This window comes from Pristis pectinata, chromosome 24, assembly GCF_009764475.1.
Source record: "Pristis pectinata isolate sPriPec2 chromosome 24, sPriPec2.1.pri, whole genome shotgun sequence".
Taxonomy (NCBI): domain Eukaryota; kingdom Metazoa; phylum Chordata; class Chondrichthyes; order Rhinopristiformes; family Pristidae; genus Pristis; species Pristis pectinata.
The window spans coordinates 9685857-9698406 of record NC_067428.1 but is presented as its reverse complement, the minus strand read 5'-3'; the positions used below and the strand labels follow the sequence as shown (position 1 = coordinate 9698406).

At 43.1% G+C, this 12550-nt stretch overlaps 1 protein-coding gene across 2 annotated transcripts in view; it reads right to left on the bottom strand.

Annotated features, from left to right (window-relative positions):
* mpnd (MPN domain containing) overlaps positions 1 to 12550 on the bottom strand; it is a 40861-nt gene that overhangs the window by 5499 nt on the left and 22812 nt on the right. For both annotated transcript variants that reach the window (XM_052037775.1, XM_052037776.1), the window contains exons 8-11: positions 10373 to 10449; positions 6090 to 6258; positions 4536 to 4606; positions 1297 to 1386 (exon numbers count right to left, since the gene is read on the bottom strand). In XM_052037775.1, the coding sequence (XP_051893735.1) occupies positions 1297 to 1386; positions 4536 to 4606; positions 6090 to 6258; positions 10373 to 10449 (407 nt within the window). The remainder of the gene's footprint in view (positions 1 to 1296; positions 1387 to 4535; positions 4607 to 6089; positions 6259 to 10372; positions 10450 to 12550) is intronic.

The window sequence follows — 12550 nt, the reverse complement described above, 5'->3', positions numbered from 1 at the left end:
GCCCCTCACTCTCCAACGTTCCAGAGAAAACAATCCAAGTTTGTCCAACTTCTCCTTAATATTCTCCAATCCAGGCAACATCCTGGTGAACATCTCTGCACCCTCTCCAAAGCCTCCACATCCTTCCTGTTATGGGCTAAACAGAACAGTTCACAATACTCCAACTATAGCCTGACTAAAGTTTCATACAGCTGCCACATGCCTTCCCGACCTTTGTACTCAATGCCCTGATAAATGAAGGCAAACACACCATACGTCATCTTTACCACCCGACATGTGTTGCCACTTTCAGGGAGCTATGGACTTGCACCTCAAGATCCTTCTGTATATCAATGCTTCCAAAGGCCCTGCCATTTACTATATACTTTCATCTTGCATTTGACCTCCCTGAATGTATCACCTCACACTCGCCCCCATTAAACTCCATCTGCCATTTCTCCACACAAATTCCCAAACTGATCCATATCCTGCTGTATCCTTTGACAACCTCCTTCACTGTCCACAGCTCACCAATTTTCATGTTGTTTGAAAATTTAATAATCAGACCACCTACGTTTTAATCCAGATCATTTATAGATGTCACAGTGGTAAATCAGGTTCCCATTGGATGGGGAAAAAGGTTGGGCATGAAAAAAATTCGAGAGGAAATCACATGGCATATAGGTACAGCCACTGCGAATAGATCATTGATGGCGATGTTCACTGGAGTCACACCAGCAAAAACAAGGGGAAGGGGAGCAACACACAAATGGACAGTCCACGTTTCAGGTCGACACCCTTCATCTGGGCAGTTCCCTCCACAGATGCTGCCTGACCCACTGAGTTCCTCCAGCTCCTTTATCTGTTGCTCCAGATTTCCAGCATCTGCAGTCTCTGTCTCCACAGGGGGAAGTGATAACTCTTTACAGCGCCAGCGACCCGGGTTCAAATCCGGCCGCTGTCTGTAAGGAGTTTGTACGTTCTCCCCGTGTCTCCCCTCCGGGTGCTCCGGTTTCCTCCCACATTCCAAAGACACACGGGTTAGGAAGTTGTGGGCGTGCTACTTTGGCGCCGGAAGCGTGGCGACACTCGCGGGCTGCCCCCAGCACACTCTACGCAAAAGATGCATTTCACTGTGTATTTCGATTTACGTGTGACTAATAAATCTGACAATTTGAGCTCCGACAATATTTAGCTTGCAATGAGTACCGGCAATCTATTACCACGGGCTCATGTACTCAAGAGCATTTATTGACATTCCACGGTGGACCTTCAGTTTGTGAAACAAATCTCACTCAGCTAAAAATATGGAAGTACCATTTCATGAAGGACATCAGAGGTCAGAAATGTATCCTGCACGTAGGTCATCTCTACTTCCATAGGTATGCCGTAATCATTGGGCTTTTGCTGGAAAAGAATGAAGTAGATTAAAAGGAGAGAATACAGACCAACAATGGGAGAGAACATGGACTATCAGCAATAAAGTGACCAAAATCCTCCACTCTCTCCAATAGCAATAATGCTGTGTCAAGTGCTCTGCCATGTTACGACAGCCCAGAGCAGCGAATTCCTACACTCCCTCTTCACCCACTATCTGCAGTCTAAGGATGGGATTCTATGCCACAAAATTCTAATACCATCTAGAACTGGTACAAGTCTGAAGGAGCCACCATTCTGCTTGCTGAGAGCTGCAGAGGCAAGGCCCATACTGAATCCAGGCGTGAATCAATATTTCCCTTCAGGACAAGGACAGGGTTCTGTGTTCCTCATCTTCCAACCCACAGCCCTCACGACTTAACAGTGAATTCAACACCTTCAGATAAGTAGCCTTCCCTGTCTATATCATTATTGGCAAGTTCTGATGAAACATTAACTCTGGCTCTCTCTCCACAGATGCTGCCTAACATGCTGAGTATTTCTCTTATTTCAGTTGTACAGCATTTGCTGTTCTTTTGCTTTGGAATAAATATCGCCTGTGGGTGACGTGTCAGATGGGCATTGGTAACAGCTCGCTGGTGCTGGATTTGACTGTTTTATGTAGTTTTTTTAAAAAATGTATAGTATTTAATACACCTCAAGTGACTGCACAAGGAATGGCCACTGTTAGCTTATTGATTCGTCCATCAGGTGAATAGGTGTTTTCTCACTGGTTGGTTTGGCCACAGGTATCTAATAGGTTTCCTGATTGGACTATTGTTAGCAAAGGAGTACCTCTTATCTCAAGTATAAAAGGATAAAGGTGTTGTTTTTTTGTTAATCACTCTCGTTTTCTTCTCTTCCACCCCCCCCCCCCCCCCACCCCCAAGCTCATCTTTAGTTCCTTTTGTTCTCGGCTCATCTCCCAGCAGTAAAGCTTGTGCCATGTGCTCTGTGACTGCTTCTTTGTTTTAAACTTTTCCAATAAAATTTTGTGAAGCACCAAGTTGTTTTCAACTCATTCTTGGACTCCTGAAAGAACCCGCGGATTTGAAAATAACCAGATCCGACACCGGTTATGGTGCAGGATTCTGATTTGACTTTTAAACAGCCCCATGTAGTTTTCAGCCTGATAGTTTGTACTATGGTGGGAGGGACCAAAGGATTCCAGACTCTGAGCCTCAGCTGCAGCTAATCATGCACACAACAAGTAGTCCTGGTGAATATGTACCCCGCCGAATTTTACAGCACATTAAGGAACAAAACAAGTCACTGACATTTTTATACCGTACGCAAAATGGCCTCAGGAAGCCTGAGTTCTTTGCAACCAACTCTTAAGTGTGAGGTTTAGTGAGTGTCCCTGGCAGCCAGTCGACACACAGCCAAGTCCCACACACAGTAATAAGGTAAAGAGCCAGGTTGCCTGCTTGGATTTGGGAAGTAGGGAGCAGTTGCCCATTCTTCAACCTGTACCAGGAGATTTTTTACGTCTACAAATAGGTGTAACACTGGAGCAGACTCTTAGCCCAGAAGAAAACCTAAACTTGGGATGTGATTTGCATCCCTCTGATTCAAGAAAGTAAGTCATCTCTCTCTGATCCAAACTGGATTTTCAAAGCAGTCTATTTGATCCATTATATCCGGGTGACTCTCTGAAAGCTGTTCCATTGTTCCTAACTCCTACATATAAATGGATTCTTTGACTACTCAGAGGACTCTGTGTCACCACTGTCTGTGATGGGGCCATTATTTTAAATTAACCCTGCTAAGAACCTCCCTAATGTCTATGAATGCTGCTAAAAAACACCCTAATTTCTATGAATCCTGCATAATCTGAATGAACCCAGCTAAATATTGCCCTAATCTCTGTTAACAATGCTAAACATCACCCTAATCTCTGTTAACTCTAAGAGTCTTCCTATTTTCTATCTTTGTCCTTAATTTTAAACTCTACTGGAAGTGGTGAAAATTCTTATTGTCAACACACATAATACACTTTGAAATCCATTACATGCTTCTTTGTCCCAGTTCCTGTGGATTCTGACATAACTAAACCTTGTCATCCCTACTATCAACAGTAAATCTTTACTGTTACATTATTTTCAAATACCTTCACAAAAAAAAATTCACTACATTCCTTTATCGACATAATCCATTATTTCCACAAAAATTGTCACACATGATTTTTCTTTTACAAATTCGGCTTGCTTCAGTCTTTTGACATGTCAGATGCTAAATGACCAACCCTACCAGAACAAGATCATGGCTAGTTTTCTAAAATTACTGAAGTGGGTCAATGCAGATACTGACTTGGCACTCTATATTTTCACTCTGGGTCAGCAGAAATTTGCAGAAAATCTGCTTTTTGCAAATGAACAACAAAAAGGCAAAAAAAAAGTTTCTTTATGCTGTAAAAATCCATTTGAAGATGGCTAGAGTTTGAATGTAGTGCAGTCTTGTTATTTGGAACTTTTACATAGGAAATTCTGATTTGATCTGGTATTAAAGCAAGTGTTGTAGAAGTTAACTTTGGCAGAAAGAGGTTTTCCTTGCTGTTTTACAATGAGCAGCAAGTAGAACCACACAGGTGTTGTTATTGGGTCAAAGTGTTCAGTGCACAAGAGCATCAGAGGTAATGGGAGGTGCTGTTACTAGGGCAAGGTGTGCAGATATGACCAAAGTAACAACACTTTAGACTTAGTAGGGTGCACAAGCACATCAAAGATCAGTGGGTTATAATCCCCTACAACCATGAAATGAACAGAATTGATTGAGTGCTGCTTCTGCCCCTGTAGCCTCCCCATTATGCCTCAGCACTCGCTTCATTCTCAGCAGTTTCCTCTATGATGTACAGACCAACTTCTTCAGGCTGGACAGGAAGAGTGAGGGGTGGGTAAAAGCCCCAGCTTGGTGTTGATTCACAGAGGTGAAGAAATGGGATCAGTTGTGCAATCCTTGGCAGAGTGAGCTCAGATACTAAAAGTACCTAACCACCTTCAAACCTAATTCTGGCGTGCAGACAGCTTGCAGGAGAAACACAATGACCAAAGAGTGGCTTCCACACCCCATCAGCAGCACTGCACCTTGTGGCCATTCTGCAATATCACTTGACAGCAAGATAGGGAGGTCAGGTTACTTACCTCTGGGGGAGGAAGAACCCAAAATGGAGACATTTTTGATTCCAAGTTGCTGCTTCCTTGATGATAAGGCCCTTAAGTTGAAAAGAGTGTTGGTTAGGCTGTTTCTCCTTCCTTTGGACATTTATATTAATAAGATGAAGGCAGGAGATACCCCTCCGTCAGCACAAACAACATCAGCACAATCCTTCACCAGTCCAGCACTGCTTGAAACTCAATGGAATAACTGCAGCCTGGGCCATTCCAGTCCACCTTGCCCCTTGTAAGGTCCCTACTTTTAACTCCCTCTCACTCCCAATTGTAGAGTTCCTGCTTGCCCTGCATTTAGCTTATTTTATATGGCCTCCCCCCCAAGAAAACATAAAACCGTTAACCTACTAACCGGGGCTAACCAGATTACTGGTTCCCTTGAAGACACTGATTCTTTCTGGCTTACAATTTGGTGACTCTGACCCCTTCTTGTTGAGTCATCGGGTCACAGAGGCTTCGATCCACTCACGTCCACACCAACTATCAAGCACCCATTTACATTAGTCCTACACCAATCCTATCTTGTTCTCCATAGATCCCCACCAGCTCCCCCCAAATTCTACAACACAATTATACACCAGGGACGATTTACAGTGACCAATTAACCATCCAACCTGCACGCCTTTGGGATGTGGGAGGAAACTGGAGCACCCGGAAGAAACCTCCGTGGTCAAAGGTAGCACATGCAAACTCCACACAGACAGCACCGGATGTCGGCATTGAAACTGGATCACTGGAATTGCGAGGGAGTGGCTCTACAGCACCGTTTTGAGTGCCGAGACACTAAATTACATTCATCTATTCACAGCCAAGCTTGAACCCATATCTAACCTCCAGGCACATACTTTCCAGCAGAAGGCACTCAGGAGGAGTAGGAATGTTGGCCAACTTCCCTCATACTCCCAGGGCAGTAAGGACAACTGTGATCAGTAATTGGTACTGGTATTGGTTTATTATTGTCACGTACCAAGGTACAGTGAAAAGGTTGTCTTGCATACCGATCGTACAGGTCAATTCATTACACAGTGCAGTTACATTGAGTTAATACAGAGTGCACTGAGGCAGTACTGTCTAACTACCTTGGTACAACTGGATGTAAAGGACGAGGGCACAAGAAAGACTGCAAATCTAATAACAAGTCAAAGAATGAAACAGTAAATTCCTTTAAACCAAAGCTATCAAAGCTTTTTATTAGGTCCCACGGAGCCTCCAGACCTCTTGTGAAGTATATACCGATCCTCTCATTAATTGGCTGATATTTCAAGTTACCAATACCAACATATCTTACTCCCACAACCAACATCCGTGAATCAACACTATTAATGTCCCTTTCCAATCCTGCCACAAAATTCAAACAGACCAAACCAGAAATTAGGAAATAACCACTAATAGCAGAGCTGCCCAAGTCACTTTATAGGGTCCACAGACTGCAGTTTGTCATGCCTCTGCTTTTACTGTACCACTGCATTAATCACTGTGCCAACTTACTGCAGTGCTCAGAAACTTAATGCACAATGAATTTCTTACCACAGATAAGTGCTAGACATGGCTGGAAACTGTTGGTGGTTCCTTGTAGTTTTAACTGGTAGTCCATTTGAGAATCAATGTCTTGCAGAGAGGGTAGGGCACTAGTGTATGGGTGACTGTGGTACCAACCAACCAGTGACAATCCCCGCAGGAACAGGTTCTGGCAAATCTGAGGAAGAAAACTGATTATTTCAGGGAAGATACCTGGCTGTCCAAAGACCAACGTGTTTCTAACCAGGCAGTTGCTGACAGGCTGTCTATGGATGCTCTCAGCTGTTACATTTTAGCAGCGAAAGCCAATTCCAGGTCCAAGGAAAGTGCACAGCACACTGATGTTTTCATATAGATGCACATCTCACGTGAAGTAGGATGAAGTACAGGGTTGTAAAAAAGGCTTTTCGCATCCTGGCATTCATAAATCAAAGTATTGAGTATAGGAGTTGGGATGTTACGGTGAAGTTGTCTAAGACATTGGTGAGGCCAAATTTGGAGTATTGTGTGCAGTTCTGGTCACCTAACTATAGGAAGGATATCAGTAAGATTGAAAGAGTGCAGAGGAGATTTACTAGAATGTTGCCGGGTCGTCAGGAGTCGAGTTGCAGGGAAAGATTGAACAGGTTAGGACTTTATTCCTTGGAGCGCAGAAGAATGAGGGGAGATTTGACAGAGGTTTACAAAATTATGAGGGGTATAGACAGAGTTAATGCGAATAGGCTCTTTCCACCTAGATTACGAGAGATAAGTACGAGAGGACATGGCTTTAGGATGAAAGGGAAAAGGTTTAGGGGGAGCATTAGGGGGATCTTATTCACTCAAAGAGTGGTGGAAGTGTGGAATGGGCTGCCATCTGATGTAGTAAATGCAGGCTCACTCTTAAGTTTTAAGAATAAATTGAATAGATACATGGACAGGAGAGGTCTGGAGGGTTATGGACTGGGCGCAGGTAAATGGGACTAGCGGAATAACGTTCCGGCACAGACTAGAAGGGCTGAATGGCCTGTTTGCTGTGCTGTAGTGTTCTATGGTTCCTACTTGGCAAAATAAAAGGGATATAGATATTCTCTTCAATTGTAATAACACCTTGTATTTATACAGTACCTTTAATTAATAAAACATCCCAAGATATTTCAAAAGAGAATAATAAGACAAACTTTGGTGATAGTAAAGAAAGAAAATGCTGGAAGCCCTCATCAGGTCAGGCCACATCTGTGGGAAGAGAAATAATGTTCTGACTCAACGTTCTTCAACCTGAAACATTAACTCTGTTTCTCTTCCCAGAGATGCAGCATCACCTGTGAGTATTTCCAACAGTTTCTGTTTGTATTTTAGATTTCCAGCATCTGCACATTTTCTGATTTTCAAGACAAACTTTGACACGTAAACTGACATTTATGCAGACTGATCGAAGAGGTGGATTTCAAGAAGTGAATTCAAAGAAAGGGGTGGGGGAAAATGAGAGATGGTGAGGCCAAAAGCTAAAAAACATAGGAGGGAAAGGGAGAGAACGGGTAAGAGAGCGAGGATGTTTACTGAAGGAATACCCGAGCCTAGGGCCCAGGTAGGCAGCTTAAAGCATCATCTCCAATGGTGAAGGAATAAAAGCCTGTGATGTGCAAGAAGCCAGACCTGGATGTGGGTTGTAGCACTGCAACAGAACAAAAAGTAATAGGCCAGGCCACAGAGAGATTTGAAAACAAAGTGGAGAGTTTTAAAATGGAGGCCGGAGCCAACGCAATGGGTGCATGGATTTGGTGAGTTAGGTCACAGACTGCAGTTGTAAATCAGCTCAAGTTTATGGAGGTTGGAAGATAACCAGTCTCCCCAGAGGGCACTGGAATTGTAAACCTGGAGCCAAAGACAAAGTTTCAGCACAGTTGAGCAGACAAATGTAGAAAAGGGTTTCATTACAGCAGTGAAAGAAGGCAGCTTTAATGATAAAGCAGTTACATTGTTGGGATCTCACCTCATTGGTCAAATACAGCACCAAGTTTCTGAGTGATCTGATTTGGTCTCAAACAGCTGCCAAGGTGAGCAGTGAAGCAGATGTTGGAAATCTGAAATAAGTATGGAAAGTGCTGAGAACACTCAGCTGGTCAGGCAGTATCTATGGAAGGGGAAATAGAGTTAGTATTTGACATGAACTGTGTTTCTCTTTCCACTGATGCTGCCTGACCTGCTGAGTGTTTCCAACATTTTCTATTTTGAGTTTGTGGCAGGGAACGAAGGTAATGGGTTCAGTTTTCCCAGTATTGAGATAAGGAAATTTCTTCCCTGCAGCAATTAAGAGACAGAGGAAGGCTGTAGGTTGGTGGTGGTGGGGTAGAATAGAGTTTGTGTTTTCAGATTATACTGCGGAGGACAGCATGAAGATGAGCAGTGTGAGGGCACAAGCACAGATCAGTGGGGGAAATCATAAATGACAGTGTGGGACTGGAAGAGAAGTCATTGCACATAGTCTTCCAGCTATGATTCAAGAGGTAAGAATGGACCCAGTCCATGAGTAGTAGGGGTGGATGTTGTGACCAATTCCATCAAGCACTTGAATTGCCAGGGCACAGTAGACAACAGACCAAATATTAGTGCAGATAGATAGTAGACAACGGTGGGCCAAATGGCCTGTTTCTCTGTTGTATAACTCTGTGACTATGAATTCAGGTAGGTTGATAAAGATGAGGAGGGATAGTTTACCACAGTCACACACTAGTGACCTGAGGAGCTGTTTTACCACTGTGGCAGGAATGGAGATAGGAATATGGAGTACAAGATCTGTGAGCTTACAGGACGTTCAGGGACTCAAGTAGAACAGGAGGCTGGAGAAGGGGCAGATGTTTTCGGGAACAGAAGGGTCAAGGGGTATTTTTTTCAAAAAATGTTTAAATAGGGGCAATGATACAGGCTTGAAGAGTGGGAGGAAAATACCCAAGGAGAGTGAATCATTAACAAAACCACACTAACGAGGGCCAGGAAGGGGAAATGGGTACCGCAAATACTGTCAAGGGGAGCAGAAGCTTGGTCTCATGAACAATTTAGATTAGATGATAATCACCCTGTAATTGCTTGAAAGTGCAATTTAGACATCAAGCCAAACAACAGAACGAGTATAAATCAGACCTCCTCTGGACTATCCACTCCTCTATCATCCCTCTTATTACTTCCATAAACACATGTCCTAATTTGCACCAAGCCCCACTTACTCATCACCTCGTGTTCGGTGACCAACATTTGCTAGCAAAAGCAGCAGCCTTGGATTTTAAATTCTTCCCAAGATCTCAAAGCCCTTCATTCCCTTGCTGATCACCACTTTTGTAAACTTCCATTCCTACGACTCCCTTCCAATCTTGGCTCTCAACTACCCCCAGAAATTAATTGTTCTATCACCAGGGGCAAAGACTCCAGCTGCCGAGACCCAAATGTGTGGACTTCCTGCTCTAAACTTCTCTGCCTCTCCTCTCAAAATCTACTTCTTTCCACAAACTTTCATTTATTTGAGCTAACACCTCCCAGTGGCATGATGTCCAACATCACTCTTGTGAATCATGCTGTTAAGTGTTACTATGTTAAAGGTACTATACAAATACAGGTTGTTGTTAACACTTATAGCCTAGAACTAAAAATATCGAGTCTCAGTAGAGGCCAACTGTGGATGATATTTTTAAACCTTGCAGAACTTTGGATTACATGGTCTGAACTAAGTTGAAAGACAGGAGTGCTACCCGACAGCTGGTGTATCAGATTCCACCAAACTGGGCTTGTACCGTTGCCTGCTCAATGGACAATGGACCTGGCACCTATGATTGGATGTAAATGGAGGCAGATTTATTGATCAGGCTCCAGAAAATGATCTTTGGCCAATGTCTCTCCATAACAATGTTGCATCTGAACAATAAGCCTGATGTAGAATAGTACAGAACCTGATAATTTTATTTTCTTTCAAGCATGTCGTAACTAATTCAACATGATCACTATTCCATCTTTCCCTCAATTCAAAGGAAATGGCAGGGTTGCAGGGAGAGGAAGAGGGGGAGTGGCATTGGGTAGAAGAGACCAGGAGTGGGGTGGACAGCAATTCACAAACTCAGTAGAGCTTCTGCAATGGGATAGGTGTTCAGTTGGCTTGAAAGGGACAGGATCGGGCTACTTGCCAATACACTACACGTGGCACTTGGAGAACGTCTGGATCGTTATTCCACCTTGCAGCTATCTCTGTTAAAGAGAAAGGTTCTTCAGGAGCATCAGCAAGGGTGTAAGTGGAGATAGGGGAACCTGGGAAAACTATAATTTACCTCTTCTTCAACTGCAGAGGCAGAATCCTTGTCAGAAAGCCGTATTCGACATGGAAAAGCTCGAAGAATTGTCAATACTGTCAAAACATACACAGCAGTCAGCAGGGAACAGGACTGTAAATGAAGGCAAGACAAGATATTATAGCTACCAGTGTCCATTCAACTCAGGATCTACTGTGGCAGAACTGGGCATTTTACCAAGCCTTCAATCTCACAGAACAATGTGAGCAAGGGACAGAACAAGACAGAGACAGAGGGAGATACAGGAAGCTGGGCAGGAGCAAATAAACACTGTAGCTGCGGCAGGAGCAGGTATCCAGGGAGCAAGAGGAAAACATAACAGCATTTTTTGCATTTAATAGTTACATACAAGCAAAAGTCAGTTTGATTAGATTCACTTGGCTTAATCACTATTACTCTGTCTCCATTCAGTAAGGAATAAAACAGTTAATTAGTTGCTTCACTAAGTTTTTGCTCAATTCACTGAAACACGTAAAATACATTTATTTCGATCTGAGTCATGAAAGGATATTTTAGCCACATCCCAAGATCATATCAATCTGGAAATAGATTTAAGGCAGTGGGACTCAATACCCAAAACGTGAAGCTTAAAAAAGCACCTGATGCCACTGAATATGTATGGCAATTCACTCAGTCCTGTACAAGTGACACCCCAGCAATTGTAAAAGACCAAGAATTTAAATAAAAGGCATTGCACTTGTCATATGCTTGGATTTTCATACGACCTCTGGTAAGATACCACATGGTAGGGTCACTATAAAGGTTAGGGCAAGTGGAGGACATATACCTGAATGGATAGTAAATTGATTAGAAAGTTAGTAAATGAAGGGTGTGGGTGTAGGGTGATTATTTGGACAGGATGAAGGCAGTAAGCAATGCTTCACAATAATTGCACTTACAAGTTACATTGATGGCATAGATATAGCAACAAGTAACTCAACATCATAATCTATAGATAATACCAAACTGGGAAATTCAGCTAAAGAGGAAAAACAGGGTGCAACGCATGAAGACATCAGAAGACTTGAGACTGAGTGGTTAAATTGCAAACAACTGTTAACATGGGGAAATTTAATCTGATACAGTAAATAAACAAGCAAAGTGATCTTGGGACACAGATGAATAATTGATTAAAAGCAGCTTTGGCATTTAAAAATGCAATTGAAAAACTGGGAGTCATTTTTAGCATACAGAATTCAAAATTAATGAAGTTGTTAAAGTTGTATAGGGTGCTTCTCAGGCTACAGCGAGCACTCAGTACATTTTTGGTCTCTCTTCTGCAAGAGGGACATGAAAGCACTGGACAAAGTGCAAGAAGAGATTTGTAAGAAAAAAGGTTACAGCAACCAGGAAATATTGGATAGGTCAGGGGAATTTAAGAACAAGATGAGATTTGGAAGCAGCCCAATAAAATGGGTTGGATGGGATGATTATGGAGAGACTTAGTCATAGTCATAGATAGTCATAGTTAGTTTTGTTCCAGATATCAACCACTCTCTGTGTACAAAAGTTATCCCTCAGATCCCCTTTAAAACTCCTTCCTCTCACCTCAAGTGATGATCTCTTGTTTTTGATACTCCTACCATGGGAAAAAGATTCTATCTACTTTATCTATGCCTCTCGTAATCTTATATACTTCTATCCAACCCACCTAGAAATTGGATTTTTGCCACATTTGGTGCGCTAAATGGGTGCTACATGTAGCTCTAACACCTAATCAAATGTCACCAAAAAAAGACTGGAACATTCTCAGTTAAAGGAGTAAACAATGATGATGATTTCCTAAAGGAGCCTGAAGGCCAACCTATGTGTTTCAGAGCCCGAAGGCCAACCTATGTGTTTCAGAGCCCCTGCTGTTTGCTGGACTTACAACAGCAGCATCATTTGGGCACCGACTGATGGGAAATGGACCATGCCAAGGTTGCTGTGGTGATGAGGTCCAGCAAGAGGAGGGGCAGGTGAGGAGGCAGGGTTTGGACATTGCAAACAGCAAGGTAATACAACAAGGGCTGCCCGAGGACTGAGCAACCCGTCACATCCCTCCGTCACAGACGGTTCCGAGCCCCAGTGATCAGCGGCAGTGTCAGAATCTCACATAGAGGGTTTCCTTTGCTGCTGTCATCAGTTCACAGACACCTCGCTCTGTACTGAGAGCTG